The 22862-nt window shown below is 33.6% G+C and overlaps 3 protein-coding genes across 4 annotated transcripts; 2 read left to right on the forward strand and 1 right to left on the reverse strand.

Moving 5' to 3' along the window:
- Positions 1 to 2471: 2471 nt before the first annotated feature.
- On the forward strand, positions 2472 to 4648 carry LOC125211002. Its single transcript, XM_048110672.1, has 5 exons — positions 2472 to 2600; positions 3193 to 3388; positions 3684 to 3821; positions 4253 to 4321; positions 4397 to 4648. The coding sequence occupies exons 2-5, from the start codon at positions 3203 to 3205 to the stop codon at positions 4481 to 4483; spliced, it is 480 nt and encodes a 159-aa protein (XP_047966629.1). The 5' UTR covers positions 2472 to 2600; positions 3193 to 3202; the 3' UTR covers positions 4484 to 4648.
- An 8549-nt stretch (positions 4649 to 13197) lies between these two features.
- LOC125216368 (zinc finger protein CONSTANS-like) lies at positions 13198 to 15073 on the reverse strand. 2 transcript variants are annotated; one of them, XM_048118058.1, is made up of 4 exons: positions 14379 to 15073; positions 14115 to 14294; positions 13784 to 13912; positions 13198 to 13518 (listed from the first exon to the last, which is right to left on the reverse strand). In XM_048118058.1, exons 1-4 carry the CDS (start codon positions 14841 to 14843, stop codon positions 13423 to 13425), a joined length of 870 nt encoding a protein of 289 aa, XP_047974015.1. In that variant the 5' UTR covers positions 14844 to 15073; the 3' UTR covers positions 13198 to 13422. The 2 variants fall into 2 exon arrangements, with proteins under 2 accessions (XP_047974015.1, XP_047974014.1); XM_048118057.1 differs by having other exon boundaries at positions 13198 to 13530.
- A 2674-nt stretch (positions 15074 to 17747) lies between these two features.
- Positions 17748 to 22510, forward strand: LOC125214772. Its single transcript, XM_048115923.1, has 8 exons — positions 17748 to 17962; positions 18081 to 18102; positions 20293 to 20349; positions 20449 to 20530; positions 21285 to 21380; positions 21559 to 21683; positions 21763 to 21781; positions 21960 to 22510. Exons 1-8 carry the CDS (start codon positions 17863 to 17865, stop codon positions 22218 to 22220), a joined length of 762 nt encoding a protein of 253 aa, XP_047971880.1. The 5' UTR covers positions 17748 to 17862; the 3' UTR covers positions 22221 to 22510.
- The last annotated feature ends 352 nt before the right edge of the window (positions 22511 to 22862 follow it).

The following is a 22862-nucleotide window of genomic DNA, read 5'->3' on the forward strand; positions in this document are numbered from 1 at the left end:
TATAAGATGTTTCACAAACATTTAAATGCATAAGAAGTAAACAAAGTCTAAGTCTTTTGCTTAGTAGACCGGTTGTGGGCGTCGTCCACTTTAAGGTAACACGGTCAGATCTATGCAATGCTTTGCAAAAGAAAAAGAAGAATTTCACAACCTAGATAGGCTTAGACTACCTATCGTGAAATGTTGCAATGTCAGTCCGCATATTTCTAAGTCTTACTGAAATAAGATGACATTGGTGTGGTATAGCACTGAACGGATCTAACAGCAAGACGTGTCTTTATGCTATCTACCGAAAGACTAGGTCTTGATAAAATACTATTTCTTAATCTACATATGTTAGCATTGAGCATACGGTATTGATTATGCACTACTTTGACTTATCAAATGGAGCGGGTTTTTCGCAACCCAATAATCCCGATATATTGGGTAGTGGTGATTAATATCTAGCGGTGCTAGGATTGCTATTATGTTGAAACGTGCACGAGGTGAGTCTCGTTTGATAATGTCCTCAAGAGGAGCTCGAACAAGGTTTTATTATTCGGAAAATCTGCCAGTTGGAGTTTTATTACTCTATGAATAATAAATAAGTATTTCTTGCTAAGTCCACTCTTGGAATTAATAAGATATTAATTAATTAAGTCCATAGCAGACATTAATTAATTAATGGACATTTATATCTTAAGCGCGAGAAATAAATAATAAATAACGGAAACCCGGATTACTTGTAATTTCGGATTTGGATGGGGAGAGTTCAATATTACTTCTGTAGTGGTTGCTCGTAATATTCCAATATAAGCTTGTATTAAATTGTGGGTTCAATTTAATTAGTAAAAAGCTAATTGGGGGAGCCCATATCCAAAACCTTCCATAGATCCCTGTCTGGGCCCATAAGGAACTTAATATAAATAGGAGAATAAAGGAGACAGAACAATCACAATTTTATTTCTTGTAATTTTGAAATTTTCGAAATCTCCAGCTGAGGAGAATTTCGAATTCTATTCCTATTCCCAAAAGGATTTCTTCTGTCTTCTTTATTCGAGTTCTAGTATTTTGATAAGATCAGCCCACCCTGATATCGAGATACAGTTCGGGAACCAGAGAGAAGATCCGTGGTCTAGTATTGAAGATCATTACGTGGAGAAGGCGCGAGCAATCGTCGATTCTTTGGAGAATCAAATCGATAACTCTAAACCGTAGAAATCATGTTTAGGATTTATTTTCTATGAGCATGAATTATTTGCGTTCTAGCATGCAATTATCTGTTTAACATGTGAATTGATTAATCGCATAATCGGTCAAATAGATCCTACGTCTGATTTATTTATTTTGTACAAGTCTTTCGTTGTGCAAGGGACACCAAACCCCAACAAGTACTTCACTTGTGCAAGGAGTTGGAGAAGGATTTCAAAAACATCAAGAACGACAAGGATTCAACCTACGGGTTTTATTTTCTTTAGGTTTATGTTCCAATTGTTTTCCCTTCAATCTATGTGTTTAGCTTATTTCATCATGTGTAACTAAACTCATAGGATTCTAGGGATGTGTTAGTAACAACTTTGGTTATACAATTCCAATTTTTTATTTAATATCCGTTTTGTTTTTACTTAATTTCTTCCCTAAGTTAATCTTGATGCTTCATGATTGAGTGACACAGATTTAATATAACTTGCTTCATAACTGTGAGAGAGTTCTAGCGAGTTAGATCCACTTAGTAGACGCTACAGTTAGTTTCCCTTAAAACGGCACTGTTAATTGAGAGTGAGAACTTTTCAAGGGTCTTAGGAGCTATTTGGAGTTACGTGTTAGGATTCACAACCGCAATCTTGTAATCAACGTTTGCATCGCATGAGCATAAGCTAGGTGACTCGTCCTATCAAAGTAATAACTGTGCTAGGGTATTGTAGTTTGGAATTTGTATAACCATAACTGTGAACGCACATCCCTGGGATTCCCTTATCTCTATCGATTGTCTCTGCGTTTTATTCGCATTTAGTTGTTAATTGCTTTTTATTGTTTTTTGTTTTCAAAGTTTTCCAAAACCTTCTGTTCTTCCAGATAGTAATTGAGTCTTAGTAGAGGATAGACACTTTGTGTTTGCCTTCTCCGTGTTCGATATCCGATACTGACCTTTAGCTATACTATATATATACTCTGTATACTTGCAGGTTTATTTAGTGCTAAAAAATAGTACATCAACAACACACAAAAATATTTTATATATGCATACACTGACACATAAGATAATGATAAAATGAAAATTGGATCTTTTCTATAAATTTTAAATTATAATCTGGACTGTTAGATTTCAAGATTTGATGTATCGAATGAAAAAAAAAAAACGTTAACAGAAATTCTCAATATAACAATGGTTACTGAATATTGAGGTGGGGCATATGGGCCGATGCTACTTACCAAAATTTCTAAAGTGACAAAAAAACTAGTTATTCACAGCAATTTAGTAGAAGCAGGTCGTTACCAAATATACTTTGATCCTCTCTCCCGCGATTCAAATTTAATTACCCTCTCCATTTTAGTTTTGTATGCTTAATTCTCGTCGTCTTCCATTGCCATTGTCCGTTGCTTTCCCTCCGTAAACAACGGTAATGCTCGCGAATGCAATTACTTCGATTTTCTAATTCCTCATGTTTTTTTTCTTCTTTTTTGTTGTGACTGTTGATTGATTAATCTACTTCAATTCAATGGCATTGGAGTCCTCCAGCTCAATGTCTTGCCTGATGTTCATTTCTTTCCTGTTCAATTATTTTCTTTTCGTTTTCAATGAAAGTCGCTCTGTCATTTGAAAACGAAGATGCATTGATTCAATCATGCCATTTTTGTATTTATGACTCATCAATTTTTCTCTTAACTTTGTTCGGAGCTCGAAGTTTCTGCGTGCAGTTCGGTATTGAAAGGGCTCGAAGATTAGTTAATTGAAGTAGTTCTTGATTTTCCCCGGTTCAAAAAATTGGATTGGTTTACAGTGTGGTGCGAAATTGAGCTCCAAGATTAGTTAGTTGAAGTAATTCTTGATTTTCACCAGTTCAGAATATTGGATTGGTTTACATTATGCTGCGAAATTGGGCTCTGAAAGAAAAAAAAATCACATGGAATTATCTGTATTTTCTTGATTGTAACAACAGTGATCAAAAGAGGGATTGTCATGATATGCAGTATTTTCTTGCTGCTAATTAGGATACTGGCTATGGATTCAAGCCCTTCGTGGGTTTCATCTCCTTCCCGCGACGAAAACAGCGAGGAGGAGCTGCCGTCTGGTCTTCCCAGGAATACAAAGGTTACTACCACAGGGAATAACAGAACAAGGGAAGATTTGGTGGGTATGGAAGGAGTTGTCACCAAGGCCGGTGGTCTTGGTGGTTGGCATTGGCTGGTACATTTCCATCTTTGCTCCTAATTTATGTCTTTCCTTCTATTCTAAATCATGAGAATGAATATTCATTAGTTTTCTAGTTGTGGAGAATGCTTGACTTGCTCTGTGCTTTGGTATTCATTAGTTTTTAGCCTTCTATTATGTATAAATGCATAAGATAAGGAATTGAAATGATTGGCTTTGAAATGCTACATGTAACTATAATTGATTAGCCAGAAGCTTGGAGTTTTTTTTGCCACTTTTCCTTTGTTTTTCGTAGCGTTTGTGTTGTTGCTAATGTGTGTGACATGATCAGGAGCTGAATAATGGTGAGGTGGTCAAGCTTCAAAAGAATGCTCTGACTGTATTAGAACCACCTACTGGAAAGGAAGAAGGCGATGATATTGATGATTCAGCCAGTGGCTCTGATACGAACCATAGCACTTGCAGAGAGGTTCAGTCAAGTTTCCATGCAAAAGTTATTGATTCGTCTGCTTATAGATTTCATAACCACATCAAAATGTTGTTTTATATCATGTTATAATCCTGATCGAATGTCCATATATTGCACGATGGTAGATTATCGAATGCTTTCATGTCTTCCCCAGCTCATCTAGGCAAACCACTTCTGTCATTTACTATGTTACTTACAGCTAAATAGTGTCTGTTTCTCTTATGAAACGCGTGATTCCTTCAGTAAATATTGGCCTGAGTTTCGTATATTGCATTTTAGGGAGTTGATTTGGCAAAGCTTAGTAGTGAATCATTGATGATATACTGTCAAAGATTCAACCTTGTGGGTTTTATTCCTCTATCTCCCTTAGCCTTTTAGTTCCTCTCACTTTCCAATTTGTTAATTTTCAATTTCCCCATTAATATATGCAGGTTGATATTGGTTCTAACCCTACTAAGGAACAACTGAGCAATGCTGCCCAGCAGCATTTTATGGCACAGGTCTTCTCTTTTGCACTCAGCCCCTCTTATTCTGAAGGATTAAATTACTCAAGTCAAGATTGTTTGCTTCTGCAGAAAGTGGACGAGAAGCAAATCATCGTTGAGTTTAGTAAAGAAGTAAAGAGATTGCAGTTGGAAAAAAATGAAGAGAAGAGAGACTGATTGAAGAGTCTGGTTGCCTCATCAGTGCCTGTAATATATGTACATTCAAAGCACTTGTTCAACTAAATTTTAGTGAATCTCTAATTATTCAGTGCTGAGGTAGAGAATAGCTGTGCATGAGTATGGATGTGTATTCTAACATGGATTGCTAACCATTCATTAGGGGGTTTGTTCAGTCAATCTAATACCATACCCCTTCATAGCATGAGTTGTCTGTTTCTATTTCAATTGTGGGTAAAACATTGTATTGCTTAAGTAGTAAACACAATTTGACTAGATTGTGGACATTGATTAGAATAATAGTAGCAGTATCCAATTGTCTCATGGATCATATTGTGTAATTGAAAGAAATCAAGAAAGCATAAGTTGTTGTCATGTTATATTAGATATTTTTGAAACTTCATGATGTTTGGCGAAAATGAGCTTTTGTGAGCAATTCTTGCTCAGTAATAAAAAAAATTACTCCGAAGCGATCTTTTGGTGAGAACATACCGAGCATATAGTCGATAATTGAATTCTCGGGATATTCCCGAGTATTTACCTAGTAAATGGCACGAAAATTACCAAGTATAGAAACTCACTTGGCAATCAACCAACTCCTTGATGCTGACGAACTTGTTCGAGTTTCCGATTATATTCAATTAGTCATTGCTCGGTAAATGGAAGATTATTTTTGTAAAAATATTACTCCCAAATAGGAAGTTGCGCAATATTTCGGGTAATAATAATAAACATTATCAAACTATATTTTGTTCAATTCCTTTCAATCAATCATATGAAATTCTAATTTCCATTCAGTTTCAGTTCTAGGTCCATGTATCAAACAAATTCTTATTTAAATTAGAATAATGCGAAATTGTTTAGGCACCTAGACTAAGATGTTTTTTCGATTGAATCGTGCCAGCGCTAAAATCTTAATTGGTTGTAAAATCTTAACAGATTAGTAGTAGTTCAATAATTTGCACGACAATTTTAAAAAGTTGGTATACAAACTGATAATTTGACGAAAGTATAGTAATTTACAATTGAAATTCCTCTTTTAAATTAAACAAATAATTTAGGCTTTAGCCCAATGTGAAAATTTCTTACATAATCACTACTCCCTCCATCCACCATTTAAAGAGCCATTTTGATTTAACATGAGTTTAAGAAATTGTTTAACTCTGTGAAGAAAAATAAAGGAAAAAGGTGAATGGAATGTGAGACTCATTTAAAGAATTAGTTTTATATTGAATTATGAGCGTAAAAATTGATGAAATATAAGGTCCACCTACTAAAAGTAATAAAATAAATAGTTTGTAAATCATGCATAATCCAAAATGACAAAATGTTTTTTTAAATAATGGACGAAGGAGTAGTACTCAAAAACAATTCTTGGGACTTACTAAAGGTCAAAGGAAGTGAGACCGCAGTCAATATACCAGTTAAGAGTGGATTATATATGTCAGCTAAACAAATATTGTTGAGATTGACTTTGCTGAATCACAAATAAATAGACAAGATATAACATAATCATTATTAAGATTGAATCTATATATGTTATACATAGATGTTATGTTATATAGTTTGGTGTGGAAACCCCACCACCAGCATGCCATATATGTGCACTTTCTTCAGTTTCTTAAATATAGCTTGTTCAATGTATGGTATATTACTTTGGATGGGAATTTCGCGTGCAATTATAGCAAATAAAATTCTCTTAATTCAACCACGAAAAATATTTTTCCTTGCCTGCTGATATTTTTCCTTCATAAATATCATAGCATCTTTGATTTTATTTCTATTAATTAACTAAGTTCAATGAATGCTTATATTTTGGGTGCATTGCTTTCGTGTAATAAAAGAAAATAAGTAGTACTACAATAAACCTTAGGGGTTTCACACTTTAGTGCTTTTAGTCATGAAATATGTGATTAAATTTGCAATGCTTTCATAATTTCACATGAGCTTTTTCTTAACACTTCCTAAATAAAAAAGAATAAAATATTTAGATTCTACTAGATTAAATAACATCCATCTATGAGAACTTCAAACTATAGATATTGGGAGGTTACGCGTAGTCCGTAGATATTAAAAAGTTACATATGTTATATATGAGCATCCACTATAGCATAACTCTTGTTAGTATTTTACATGCTACCATTATTTGTTGTTTTACATACTAGTAGTACTATTTATTTTGATTCGAACATATTAAACACTAGTATTAACATATATCACCAATTTTGCAAATAAAGAGCAATCTATTCATTTTTATCGACAACTTCAATTGAATGAATTATGAAGCAAATCAAACTTTGATGTAATTTATGCTATATTTTATAGTATTTGAATTAAATAAAATATATAAAATAATATCCTAGTAATTAATATTAATATGAACTAAACGGTATTTAATAATGTTGTTCATGTATCATATAACATTTATTTAACAAATAATCTCACGTAACTAAACAAATTCGAATTGTGGAGGTGCATTATTATTAATGGCGGAATCTTCCCCAAGAAAAGGAATCACAGCCGCCGCGGAAGATAGACAATCAAAATTGAGCATAAAACTCGGCTCCCAAGTCCCAACAGATGCACTCAACCCATAAGTGAAACGTAAATTTTTACACCTTAGTTTGTTCACAATTTTTAAGTTTATATTTGTGTGATAAAAACATATTTTATGTGTAAAATTATCATGGACCTTTTATTTGGCTCTAATGGGTAGGAAAATAAAAATGTATTATTTTGAATTATTGGAGAGAGTATTATTTATGAATAAATTAAATTGTTTTTGTTAAATGGGCACCAAATTAGGATAGACTATATGTTACCCATTAATTAAAGTTTCATTTGGCACACCAATCTGTTGTTTAGTAAAAATAATATGAAACTGAATTTTAAAAAATTGTGCACAGAGTGTGTATTATTGTGTGTGTAGTATGCAATGTGTGTGTGCAGCGTGCGTATTATGCATATGCATTGTGTCTGTGTTGTGTATATCAGTATATATGTGTATTCATTGTGTGTGTGTGTTGATAATGTGTGGTGTGTGTTTATGTGTAGTATTTGTATTGTTTGAATATGCGCACACTATGTGTTTGCATCGTGTGTATACCGTGTGTGTATTGTGTGTTTGTAAGTGTGCAAGGGCGGAGCCACCTTATAAGAAGGTGGGGTAAGAGCATTCACAATAGAGAGAGCCCTCCCACAACCTTTCCAAAAAATACTCCTGTCATATCATCACAGTCTTCCCAAAAGTCCTCCAATTTAATTTATTTTAATTGTTTATGTTTATCAAATATTAAAAAAATGAAGTGTATTGAGTTGTATATATAGAGTAGAAATAAAAAAAATTAAAAATAAAAACGGAAAGGCTCAAGCGGTCGGTGCGCAATAGGCGTCGTCCCATCGCCATCCTGGTTTGGGCATGCCTGTGCTCTCGGCGCCTGCGATAGCCCTCCCACGGCTCGGCGGTTGCAATGGGAGCCTTCTCGGCCGCCGTCCCGCAAAGGGTTGGGAGGGCTCCCATTGTGAATGCTCTAAATGCCCCTTCTCAAATATGTTTACATATGTAGTACTCCCTCCGTCCCAAGGTAGATGTCACATTTGAGAGATGACACGGGATTTTAGGAGATGTTATTTTGTGTGTTAAGTGGTGAGAGAAAATATAATTTTATAATTTATGTGAGGAAGAACTTTTTCCAAAAGAAGAAATGTGACATCTTTTGTGAGACAAACTAAAAATGAAAGTGTGACATCTATCTTGGGACGGAGGGAGTACTATTTTATTGTTCAATTTTGCAAAAAAATTTAAATTTCCTTATATTTGTCTCTTCTCTAATTCTCAAATTTTCCTCGCATATAATTTTGGGCCCTTTCATTTATAATCCTAGCTCCACCCCTGTAAATGTGTGTGTGTATGTATAGTGTCTTTGTGAGTGTCTGCAGTGTGTGGAGAGTGGTTTTTTAAAGTGTGTAGAGAAAGTGAGTGTGATGTCTGTTTGTATGTATTATGTGTGTTATTTGTGTTATGAGTACGAAATGTATGAATGTATTTAGTTTTATTTTTATTTAGAATTCAAATTACTGACTTTTTATACGCCTATTAAATTCAAATTGTGAATTGAGCTGATGAAATTGTAGTTTAATTTTAAATCTATGTATTTTTATGTATCAAACAAAGCCTAAAGAATATAAAATAAAGGATATGCACGGAGAGCAAATCAAATTTTGAATTAAGTAGTTTAGTGCTTCAATCAATTCAATAAAAATAATTTGAGTCTTAATATAGTACTACTAGTTTATAGAGATGATCCTGAATAATTAAATCTATGAAAAAATGAGGCGTGCACCACCCGTGAACAATGTTTACATTATGATTTTTTTATCATTACTATTAACCTAAATAAATTTTTGAGAAGGACAGCTAGCTAGGCCAGAAGACCAATCTCTCATATTCAATTCAACTTACACAAAATGGCCACTTGAAAAGCATATATATGACTATTTTAAAATTATTCCATTTGGAGTTTACTAATTTAATCAATGGCCCAATCATATATCTTGATGTGTAGGCAGAAATGACATTATACATATATTATATAAGCTTGGAATAATGTCCTGGTCAAAAGTTGAAATTTGGAATCAATGGTAGTTGGAATCTTTTAGATGAAATTAAATAAACTTGCTTTTGCAATCTGCTCCCCCTCGTTAACTAAAATGGGAGTTCTTTCTTCCACACTCCTCCCTTTAAAAGCAAAAATAAATTCCATAAACTGTAATATTGATATACTATATCAATTAAAAGAAAAATTAGTTGTACAAGATAAAACTATAATGACATGAATGGTGTGTAATAATAAAGATCAAATCTCCAATTTTGTCGAATCAGATTCATAATAATAGAAAGATGTTTATCAAATTGATGCGGGATTATTATAAATTTAAATGAGTTTCAATGTAAATTGAAAAAAAAATGTTATATGCGACTTAGGTTGTGTGACGCGAATTATGAATTAAGGAATTTCATTAGAATTTCTTTATAAGAATGATGTTTGATAGGTGTCAATTTGCATCTAAAAGGTTGGTTTGGTATTGGTAGTGTGCTTTCATTAATCTAATGGGTCATAACTTTTGGGCAAAGTGTTGAAAGAATTTTTTCAAGAGCTATTGTTTTGTATATTTTACTCATATTTTGAGACAACCAAAATAACACTTTTGAGTAAATAATAGAGAAAATTAATTCCTCTTTCCATCACAAGTGCGCTACCTATTAAAAAAAGTTGTTTCAAGATGCCTTAAAAGAAAAGGCTTCTGTTTCTGGATTTTGTTATCAAGAGTATTTTGCTTTGAAACAAGAATCTCCTTTTTTGTTTGTTTTTTTGTGTTATAATACATATTTGTACATGCTATACTATCGAATTCGAATATTTGAGACCTTAAATGTTAATCTGTAGTTTAAGCTTAAGTTGACCCTGATAAATATCCTTCGTTTTAAGCAATTAATAAATCTTAATCACTGCGATGACACTAAATTTGAATAAAAAAGATATTGATAACATAATTCTACATAATTAAATATTTGGTTGATATGCATTATTAGGCTTGCGATGGATAAATCGACTACTCACACTCTAATCTTTCAATTGCATGATTTTTTATTGCCCACAATGTTGGATTGATTATTTATTTTAATCTTACAATCTTACCAATTATATCTATATTTTCTATCTATACCATTTAATAAAATGCTAATATTTAATTATGAGTTATTTAGCCACTCGATCTTGCAAATGAAGAAGAGGCGAAGGACCTTGCTGCAACCTAATCAAGAAGGATGAGCTAGCAACGGTTATGCTCGCGTTAATCGTTCATTCATGGGTCCAACTACTTCATTCACAAATATAGCATCATAAGATACCGTTCAATCTTTATCTCCATGGTCAAAAGGGCGGAGCAAGGAATTCAATTCAGAATGTATATTAAGAAATTATACTCCCTCCGTCCCATGTTACTTGCACTTTTACTTTTCGGCACGTCACAAACTCCTTACATTATTTATAGTTTAAGTTAAAATTAATGCATTTAATTAATAAGTTAGTTTAAGTTAAGAGGTCATTTATTAAGTGACGTCTCATTACACTTAAAATTCTAATTTAATTACACAAAAAAATCAATCCTAAATTTACGGCCTAAAATGAAAAGTGCGAGTAGCATGGGACGGGGGGAGTATGAATTTAAGGCGGAGGAGCATATGTGAAGAAAATTGAAATTTTTTAAAAATTTAAGATAAATTGGTATATAAATAAAATATTTTGAGGGAGCATTTTCGTCTTATACTCCTCAAGCGGCTCCGCCTTTGTCCGTGGATGATGATCCATCTTGCTCGTGTTTATTTACATTAGGTTGATTGAAATTTTCCCCGTATGCCACTATTTGTTAGAGTTGATTGATACTCCTAAAATCTATGCGCTATCCTGACTTTGCCGAGATTCGGTCTTTCACAGAATCAAGATCCTCTATTACATGTTAACATCTTGTAAATTTGAAATTAATGTCTTAGAAAATTTAGTAGAAAGTTAATTGGAGGTAACCAATAGAAAAGTGGCAACCCCAGCCACAGAGCCCTTATAAATTTAGAAATCATAGTAGAAATCATGATTAGACAGCACTGAAAAGGGTTTAAAATTATTACACATATATTAATACTAGTTTTCTCATAGGCTCTAGCCTTGCAAAATCTTTTGACCAAAACTAAACTATTTTTTTACAACCAAAAAACCCAATCCCGAAAGCTGCTAGAAGAAGAAATTGTAGAGACAAATCTTGATTCTTATTAAATCCAATTAAGTTATTTTAATTTGGTTCAAAGATGTCCAATCATTAGGGGTAAAACAATGATGACTTGTTAGTAATTCTAATAATATTTCTTTAGTGCAGCATAACAATTTGTTGCACTTGCGGCTGGTCTGGAGTGATTATGCAACTGACCAAGTTGAAATTCAAGTAAAGCTAGTTGTTTTTTATATATATAATAATAATAAAAAAAGAATCTAGCTATTGTAAAGGGCTTGTTACAGCCGACATATTTGATATTTGTATATAGTATTACATTTTTAGACAATGTCAATTTTACCGTCCCAAAATCAACAAACCGATAAAAGATGGGGGAAAAGATTGTTTGATTTCACCTCAATTTTATTTTTCATTATTGGTATTTTTGTTTTGTTGTAAGTTGTTTGTAAATATAATTCGGGTAAAATGTATTCATCGTGAAAAGTTTGACGTGCACCAATCCGAAAGGAGATAATGCATGAGGTTGTTACGTTTACAAAATTGTATTTCGAAATTAAAATATATAGTTTGTTTGGTTCATCAAATTGAATCTCACAATGTCATAATAGTACTTCCTTAATCCTATAAGAATATGCACTTCTTTACTTTTTAGTCTATAGTATTTTCTCTCTAACGAGGCAGGACTCAAATTCCACTAACAATTCTACTTCTCTCTTACTTTACCAATTTTACATTAAAATCTGTGCCGAGCCCATAACGCATGTTCTTTAGGGACGGAGGGAGTAATAGCCAACTCCCTTCAACTAAAATAATCTCACAACTTATCCTAGATCATAACTTTAGGGACGGACGGAGGGAGTAATAGCTGACAATATCACACTTTCTTTTTCACTTTGTTCCACTAAAGATGTCACATTTCCATTTTTAGAAAAAATTCTCTCTCGCAATAATATAAATATTATATTTTCTCTTCCCCCTAGCATGCAAAACAAAACCTCTTAAAATCTCGTGTCATCCCACATGTGTGACATTTTTTATAGAATGAAGGAAGTACAATTTTATCTGGGAAACCTAACAATACATAAATTTTCACTTTTTATTATAAAAACAATATATAAAAGTAGATCTCACGTTCCACTAACTTTCTCTACTTTATAATGTTAAATAATTTATTAAAATATCATCCTCTAACAGTTGGTTGTACGGAAGATAATCAAAATTGGGTGCTCTATTAATACAATAACAAACAATTATCTAATATGCATCATATTGTTTTTGTCTGTCTTCCCCAATATCATACTTCCCAGTTTTTTAACTACGAAATTGTAGTACAAATATGTACACCCCCCAAACTACCCCTAGGAATTTCTGTAAAAATAAAGGGAAATGATATGAAGCAACAATTATTATTCAATTAAATGTAGAACATGATCTTGATCATCTAGGCAAAGTGGCCTATAAAAGATTCTCTAAATTTTATATTGAACTCCTTGTCCTCAAGACATTTTCACTCCAAGGTTGGAGGTTTGATTCATCAAACGAAATAAATGAAACGCCTCCGCCCTTAAAATATAGAAAAATTTGTAAATGTCACAAATTTTAATATGGAATTGGTAAAGTAAGATAGAGTCTGAAAAAATAAGAGAGATGAGAAAACGATATTGAAAGTAGTACTAGTAGATTGTAGATTCTACATTATTAGTAATGTTAACTGGTTAAAAACTTTTCATACTTACACTTGGTCTAATTTTAAAGAACGATCTAAAATGATAAAACTAGTCTATTTTTTTTAGAACAGATGGAGTAATAAAAAGCATCCCTGATTCTTATAGCAGCAGAGGAGAATGTATTTTTGTGCTGCAAAAAGTTCATGCAACAGAAGGAGAATATATGCAACTATGCAAGTATTCTCTACAGAAATCATAATATGGTGGAAACCTCAACTTGTTATTAATATGTTTTGGTTCCAATATATACACATTGAGATGACACTAAGATGCAAAAAAAGCCTCATCAATCTAAATTATAACTAGAGAAATTACCATAGAGGAAACATCTAACTTACTATTACATTGAAATAGTACACATTTAGCCGCACCTAATCAACTTATTCAACTTGGTCACTTTGGATCTTTGTAATCAAATTGTAGATTTCAGAATCTATAATTTTGGTACTGATAATTGCAATCCGACATATGCAAAAAGCCTCTGTTTACTTGCTCCTCCTCTTCTTCGTGTAGCCCTTCCATCTGCATATTTGTCTGAAATCATGATAACTTATTATATATTGATGTACACAAAATGATAGGGGACCAGGACCATGACCCTCTTCTATAAATTTTGCCATGACATCATTGTAAAAATTTATTTGATATCGATGTTTGTCAATTGTCAAGGTTGGTAAGTTGATTAAGATTCGACAAACCATACTTTCCGACTAAAGAAAAGTGATGTTCATCTTTATGCAATTTTTTACAAAAAATTGACAAAAAAAGGAGAGGGGAATATCATTACCCAAAGATCATCGTCATCTTCATATCTCTGATACATTGATGCCTTTGGAATCTCTACGGTTTCATCGTTCCGCGCGAAACGGCCGCGTATTCTCGGTCGCGTGTCCGCTAGCGTTTTTCGGCATGCATACTATTTAGATCACATAATAAAAAGTTCAGATAAGAAAACACAAGCAAGCATTTATTATTTAGACAACCTCATTGACTCCAACTCGAACAATATCCAAGTGAGAGCAACAGAGTAAAAAAAAGATTAAAGTAAATAGAGAATAAAGTTATTTTAAAAAAATAAATATGATTGACAATTGTGAGACAGAGAGAGTATTTTTGACCTTGATAGTTTTGTTGAAATTCCTTTGAGTCCTCTTTGCTCGGTATCGGTCGATCCTCTCCTTCCTCTCCTCGGCGCTGTAACGCCCCACTTTGAAATTGGCTTCCTCGATGAACGATTTCTCCACGGTCAGCGCGCTCGAAGACAGCACGCTTCTCGGTTGGAAATCCGACTTCATTTTCTAAAACAGAGTATTTGATTTCATCATTATTTTTTTCTCTAATATTGCAAAAAAAAAAAAAAAAGTAATGGTGAAGGATCGAACTTGAAGATCGCCGGTGCTGCAAACTCTCCTCATATGGCCCGATTGGAAGGCGGTTTCCGACGAGGACATGATCTGCGCCTGCAGGTCATGCGAAGGTTCGAGAACGGAGTCGAACTGTGGGCGGAAGGAGAAGTCGCGGGAGTTGTCGAAGCTGTTGCTGCTGTAGCTCCTCTGCATTAGCTTGAATGCGGTTTGGTGCGGTGAGAACGAGTTGTTGCTGTTGTTGAGGGCGGGCAATCCGAGCTGGCATTCCTCCATCTTCACCTCGCTGGCGAACTGCGACAGCGACAGATTCTGCAGCTCCACGCTCGGCGGCGACGACGACAGCAGCGACGACGCCAATTGGTGCAGATTGGCGGCGGTCTCATCGGCGGCTTCGTCGAATATTCCCAAGGCGGAATCGGGGAACGGCGAGAATGGATCGGAGAAGTAGGAGTTGTCGAACATGTAGAGCTCGGAAGACATCGGAGTGATTCAAAAAAAATAAAAATAAAATTCAACAATTCAAAAATTCAAAAATTTGTGGAGTGTGTAATTTGAGACTGCTGCTACTTTCTACACAATTTTAGTTGAAGAATTCCATTTTGCAATCTCTGTGTAGGAATGTAGTTTTTTCTGCTTTTTCTCACACGCACATCACGCACTAGCTGCTACGGTGGGAAGGTGTGAATTGGTAATGAATTGAATAGAGTAGGCTTGTAGAAGAGAATCGACGAAGATATGGACAATCCGGTTATTGTATATAAAGACAACCGGATTTGCAAGTGAACCCCCTCAATTGTTGGTTTATTTCTATACAACCCGGATAAAATAACTTTAATTGTTTTAAGGTAAATTGTCAGGAAATTCATGAACTTTCAGCATATTTTGTTTTTTCACGTGAACTGTAAATATTGTATGAAAACTCATAAACTTTATTAAATTGTGTAAATTTCGTATCCGACCCGAACACATAGATTCCGATAAAAACTTATCCTATGTGACGCGTCGGAGGCGTGACTTGGTAAACGATAAATTTGGGTTCAATTCGAATTGTGGAATTAATGCTACTTTTATGTTGAATTCGATTTGTGGAATTCTATTTGTATGTTTATGTCGATTTGTATGTTTTCATTTGTTCTACTTGTATGTTTGTGATAAGTCTATGGTAGAGATTGCAAAGATAGAAGAGAAACAATCATAATTGGTGGAGTTTTGCCAAGTCACACCTCCGGCGCGCCACGTAGGATATAACTAATTGTGTTGGAAATCTATTGGGCCGGGTCAGATGGAAAATTTACATAGTCCGCTAAAGTTCATAACTTTTCATACAAAATTTAAAGTTTACGACAAAAACCAAATTATTTTAAAAGTACATGTAATTTGCTATTGTTTCAATAACAAAATAAATACTAATCCTGAGTTTGGAATGTTGTCATTGTAGGTAAAAACATTAGTATGGTAATGTGATTGCAAATTTAAATGAAGATTTGTGTTCAAATAATGTTTTGATTTGACTATGAAACATATTTTAGTGGATTATTGGACTTTTTCTCTACCAATGTAAAAATTAAGTAGTACGTCTATATAATAGTTGTAAGTACAAAAATTTGGCTGAATGTTACTATTCATTCAAAAGTATGCTTTAGATGAAAGGTAATAGTAGTAACTTTTGCATGTCTTACCTTTGTGTGAAACAAAGTGCTCTTTTCTAGGATCTCTCTTTATCTTTGTTGTTGTTTTTTTTGGGAAAATGGAGAAAATATGTAATTATCCATTTATTGGCATTTGTTGATTTTGTGTAATATATAGATATGTGATTAGATAATTTATTTTGATTTACTATGTCACATAAAAATAATAACAAATGGTGTATATCATTATTATATGTTTAATCTTATTAAATTATGCTATATATTTAGTTTTACACGGCATGATCATTGTTCCACAATAACTAAGGATTTATGATAAGTTTGTATAGGGACGATTTATGTGAATAATTTCTGCTTCTAAATGAAAATGCATATATGAAAGAAATAATTTTATTCTCAGGCACTTCTTATATTGGGCTTACATTTAAATTGTATCCAAATGCTTAGTGAGGATACTGGATCAACCCACAAATAACTATAATCAGAGGCCCATTAGTAGGACTAAAATAATTGAGACGCTTTCCTATTTCACTTTATTGTTAAGACACAAATAAGTCCTAAAAATATTTATGTTTGGTAATGTATCTTCTTGATAAATCAATGTTTGAGCTTAATAAAATGATGTTGAAGTGAAAGTCTTTATAATTAATAAATCTATTGTTTCAGTAGTAAAATGATGTTGGAGTGAAGTCTTTATAATTAGTGGAGTACTAAATGTTTTGTTTTAGTAGTAACATGAGAAACTATTTTAGCCAATCAAGACATTCTGTTTTGGTTAAACAATTGTTTTACCTTTTTCATGTTTCATTTTATTCAAACAAAAAGGTTCTGTAGGATTTTACCTCTTTTTCTATCGTGTTATATTAAAATGATTGATTTTTTTTATTTTATTAAAATAATTGAAAGAATAGATGTATTATGTCTTTTTATTAGTTAAAATAGTTGAAAATTAAATTTATCTCTTTTTTATTAAAGTCTTAAACAATTCACTTTCAAACTGTTTTACCTTAACTATATTCACATCTATATGAGCATTTATAATGAATAAAATATCTATAAATTTTTTTCGCTAAAAAATAAATTGAATTTTTACTTAAATTATTTAAGTTAGACAAGGTCACAAGGACTACTTAAATTATAACTTTACTCACATATTATCCAAAAATTAATATAGAAAATACTCCAACTGTTTCTTAATTTTATTTTTTTTAGTTTGTTTTCTAAAATAGAAACTCTTAATTTTAACATATGAACTTTAGAATTCATTGACACTAATTTCACTGCTCCCTCCGTCCATCAAAATTTATCTCATTTTTCCATTTCCGTCCATCCCCCAAAATTTGTCCCATTTCACTTTTACCATTTTTAGCAGTGGATCTCATATTCCACTAACTCATTCCTACTCACATTTTATTATAAAACTCACTTTCTATTACATTTCTTAAAATCTGTGTCCGGTCAAACCGGGACGAATTTTCATGGACGAAGAGAGTATTTTTTTTCGTCCTCCTTCTGACTTTATCTATTTTTTCTCTTCTTCTTTTTTTTTTTTTGACTTTATCGATTTTGTATTAAAACTTGTATCTTTTCACTTAATTATGCGACGAAAATAAGAGTCAGAATCTTAAAATCTTCTAATAATTAATAAGCTATCGAAGCTTTGACCATTCAAGCTGACCATGATAAATAAAATATAAAAATAAATAAAAATAAAAGAAGCGACTTCGTAGAAACAGCCCTCCCAGCTGTCAATTTCTCTCACTTTTCTTCGCAAAACGCTTCCTCTTCTACGTCTTCCCCAGAAATTGAAAACGGAGTTCAATTGAGGGGGATTTTTCGTTGCAGCAGCAAAAATGGGGTCTCAGGCGAATATGGACAAGATGCAGCAGCGCCAGAATTATCGCAACCTCTGGCACACCGATCTTATGCGCACCATCCAAAATGATCCTCCATGTAAGTATTAGTATTATGTATAAGTTCCTCAATCCCTCCGCCTAGCTCGTTCGTGGTTATTCTATTCTGTTCTTTTATTTCGCTACTGATTTTGTTTTATTTTTTGCTTTTTTGGCAGATTGTTGCTTGTCGTTTTGGTGGTAAGCGTATTGATTCATCGTTTATGATTTTGTATTTTATTTGCCTGACTGTATTTGTTTCTAAGAAGTTACAATCTGATTTTAGTTTTTCTGCTCAGTGTTTATTTGTTTTTGAGATCTGAGTTTCGTTTTGAATAATATGCTTCATTAAAGGTTTTTTATGCCAAGTTTTCACAGCTCAAATCAGTTAATTTAGGTTTCGAGACTTTGTTGTGACTCAGTGTTGACTTGGATTAGTTTATTTCTTACTTAACTGAATTTGTACTTAATTTAGGATTAACTGAATTGGTGCTTAATTTAGGGTATTCATTGATGGCAACAATATCAATTTAACTCTTGAGGGAGTGTTTTATCTTTGAGGATTAACATTGATAGATAAAAATGGTATAGACTAGTCCATTGTTTACTAAGTAGATGGCTTGAAACTTTGGTTTATGAAGGCTTTTCAGAATACCTATCATTTTGAGATAATATTATTTTCACTCATATAAAACTCAAATCATTCAACTTATTAATCATGAAAAGTTAATGCCCCTAATGGTTTATGGCTAACATGTGAGGAATGTCATTGCAAAAATATTGGGTTAAATTTTATTATAACTTCCAGCAGAGTTTGGTATATAGCCTTAACTTTGATTTTTTTTGTTTATGTTATGAAGTTTGAAAAATTGATTAATTATGGATGAATCACTGAGAATTTTCTAGCGTCGGAAGTGCGAAGGGGATGATAAGTAAAATTAGGTGTATTTTTCAATTTTCCACCTCATTAGTAAAACGGCAAATGCCGTTGTTTCCTTCTCAGTCACTTAAATTTAGAATTTGTTGAAAAATTGAGATTTGGGGCATGGGTTGTTCTACCAAAAATGAGTTATGCCTCTCCGTTTTGGATGATCGGTTTGGGGAAAACATTGACCTCACAACAAGGAATAGGTTGGTGGTCGAATTGAGGATCGGAAGTGCCTCACACTGGATATGAAAATCGAGATAGTGCACTAGTGCGTGTGGCAACCGCAGTTTTGAGTTTGTGGCCAGTTATTTGTCGTGATTGATGGCTGAGCTTTGTTGGCCATCATGACAAGGCAAAGGTTTTGACATGTTTCTCGACAATTTTTGTTGAGTAATGAGGATGATGATATTGCTTAATTTCTCTTGCCTCTTTGATTTTGTTGGTTTATACACTTACCTTTGACCTTCATATTAATTAAATTTCTTTTTCCCTGTTCATATACTTTTAATTAGAAGATCAATATCTAAGAAACTGCCTGAACCTTCCTGGTAGTTGTTTCTGCAAATTTGTTACCATCAAAGATAAGCTTGTTAAATGACTAAGGGAATAAACACAGATTATCTATGTGATCACTTAGCCTCAAAGGCTCCAACTCAATGCTTGTAGGGAATTTCATATTGGGGCCACATTATATGGTATAAATTAAACATTACGAGCTTGGCATTTATGCTATATGATGGACCCTGAGAGGTCCTAAGTTTGTATGTTAAGTAAACTAGTAAACTACCTAGGAAACATTTGGCAGGTGAAGCAATTTAAATTTGGAGGAACTGGAAAATAAGTACTGTTTATTTGTTAAAGTATATAATTTTGTTTTTTCAATCATGGCAATTACTAATTATAGTCATAAAGTTGCTTGTATGTGCATTTTTAGTATCTATGTAATTCTACACGCTAACTTTGTATTTCGTCATTCAAATTGTTTAGCCAGACAATTTATACACAGACTATTAATGATTTGGGGTTTAGAATTATTATCCCTTGGACATGTTTGGTAGAAGTGTTATCTGTAATTTTTTCCGCTCATCCTTTGATCACTTGGATATTCCTGCATCACAAACTGTTAAGGTTTGGGATTATAAATTATTGTCCCTTCAGGCAGAACTGTTAACTGTAAATTTTGTTTGTTCATCTTTTAATCAGTAAGACTCCACAGGGTATCAAGAAGTATGTTTAAGAGCATTTTAGACCCAGTTTAAGATTTATGTTGGTGATGTTAATTTTCATTTTTTCCAGTACCTACTACTTTACGTGCATCTGGTGTGTGGTTTTGTTGCAATCTCATAATAGTTAGCCAATCATTAAAAAAAGTTTTTTTGCTCTGCCTTTGATTCTGCACCCACTCATGTGTGAAAATTAATTTTGAGAATTTTAAGTAATTCTTCGAGCTTTCCAAATTACAGTGGACCCTGCGTGTCTTATATGCTCCGCAAAAGAGCACTCTACAATGACATGTCCCGGTAATTAAAATCCCTTCCATCTTCTAGATTGTAATCACTACCACCTATTTCCGTTATATATATATAATGGTTTTTCCATTTCTTGTAATCTTGTGATAGGTATGTGTGCTGTGCTGGATATATGCCTTGCAGTGGGCGATGTGGTGAAAGTCGCTGTCCACAATTTTGCCTTGCAACTGAGGTAATATCAGGCTTGGAGGATCTTTATCGTAATAATGAGCCAAGATGCTTTGTACTGTTATAGAACTTCTTTTCTGTGTCAATAGAGTTTCCCTGAAGCATGAAGAATCATTCCTATTTTATCTTTAGCTATTTGAGGAATGAGTACCCTCCTTTCAACTCTAGCATCCTATAAATAGTTTTTTTCGAGCCTTGATACTCATCTATGCTCGCATCGGTTTCTTTCTATGATCTATGTACATGTATCATGAGGATGATTCAAGTAATTTTGGAAGAATCAATTGCAATTCACAAACTTTTGAGCTTTGAGATTAGTGATATTATTATAGCAGCAATTCTATAAAGCTACTGAAAATTTCTCCAGCTATGATACTTGTTTCTATATTTTTTATTTATCCACCATTTATGTTTAAATAGGGTTTGGTAATTTATGCTGTAAGTATAGAACTTTAGTTATAATCCATCCACAATCTTTTGCTCCTGAAAGTATCAACTGTTCATAATTATTTATTTATTTATTTTCATTTACAATAAGGAAAAAAAAACTTCATTCTAAGTCTCTGACTGTGATGTAAATTTTTTGAGGTCTGTAAACTCATAATCTTGTTGCTCAATGGCTTTCTGAGTCTCTTTTCCCTCTTCTCCAATGTATATTAAGTGCAATTATTGTTGTGTTCTCCTGTATGTCTTTTTCACTCCTGCGACCCAGCATTTCAGATACTAAAAGTCTAAAATAAATTGCAATGCAATTTCAGGTTGTCCTGTGCTTTGGAAATTCAGTTGCCTCTACTCGGTTTTTGTTGCAAGATGAATTCAACATACAGACAACTCAGTGTGATAATTGCATCATTGTACTCTCTCTCTCTCTCTCTCTCTCTCTCTCTCCCCCCCTCCCCCCCCCCCCACACACACATGAGCTTCTGTGTGTGCACAAAACCAATCAATCTCATTTGCACTTTCCATTCGACCTTACTGGATATGAATTCTTGAGTGGTATACAGCTTGATCAACTGCTAGTTATGTATCTAGGGTTTCATGTTTTGCCTCCAACAAATTGCTTGCATTTTCTCCATCGTTGCTATGATTGTTGGAAGTGAAGAGATCTCAGAGGCTTCTCAGATTCTGTCTTGCTTGTCTGATATGGTGTATTGCACGTAAGAAAATTATATCATATGTTATGAATGTTAATCTTTAGCATGTATCCCCTACTGAGCATATTCGGTTTTTTTGCAGGGTTTGTGCATGTATGCAGGTAAGCCTCATACCAGTAGATATGTAGATTTAATATCTTAAACTACTCGCTTGATAGCTTAACTGCATTGAAAAAACGGTGAAGCTGTTGCCGATGCATCAGTTAGAAACCCCGACATTGATAGTTTTGGATCATGTGCTCTTCTCTGAAAATGTTATTTCCCCTTTCTGAATATCAGACACAACACAAGATTGAAATGGACAAGCGTGATGGCAAGTTTGGCCCACAACCGATGACAGTTCCACCTATGCTGCAAATGTCACGCCTTGATCAGCCGTATCCCTCTACTGTCGGATACCCCCCACCTGCATATGGGCAGCCAGCGTATCCTCCACCTGCGCACGGTCAGCATAATTATCCTCCTCCACAGGGTGCTGGTTACCCACCTCCCAGTGGCTATCCTCCTGCCGGGTACCCCCCTGCAGGCTATCAGAGGTGAGCTTCACTTCTGAAGTGGAAATCGATTTTCTGTATTGTTGGGTCACTGGTTGGAGACAGAGTGCTTGGAGTACATGATGAAGGTGTGGATAGTTATTCATATCGGTGATTAAATAGTCTTGCACATTTTTTTAATTTGCTGGTACCAATGTTTCGGAGTCCTTGTTTAGTGTTGCATGCGTCTTCGTTGTTTGTGTTTGTACCTATAAATTACTGGACAACATTTGTTTGCGGTGTAAGACCTAATTTTGTAAAGCCTTGACTTGAAATCATGTGTTTTGGTTCAACTTATGCACAGGCTAACTAGGCATCATGTATTTTTTTGTTCTTAGCAATTGCAACCTATATTTCGGACCAAGATTTTAAAGTGCCTGGTTTGGTAGTGAATTAAAATGAATAGAGCCGTTGGGAGCGGTTACTGCGTATAAGAGTCTCAATTTAGTTAATCTTTTCTTCGGTTTAGCTTTTGTGTTTAGTTTCTCTTGTTGATCTCGGTTGAAGTCTTAAATGCTGAAAACCCCTCTTTCAGGTTGCTTTAATTAATGCTGAAAACCTCTCTTTCAAGTTGCTTTATTGATAAAATAAACTTTAGTATCGAAATGCTACTATTAACTATCGGTTTTAAAGATGTAGAAGGCAGTTT

The sequence above is a fragment of the Salvia hispanica genome, chromosome 3 (genome assembly GCF_023119035.1).
Source record: "Salvia hispanica cultivar TCC Black 2014 chromosome 3, UniMelb_Shisp_WGS_1.0, whole genome shotgun sequence".
NCBI classification, from domain to species: domain Eukaryota; kingdom Viridiplantae; phylum Streptophyta; class Magnoliopsida; order Lamiales; family Lamiaceae; genus Salvia; species Salvia hispanica.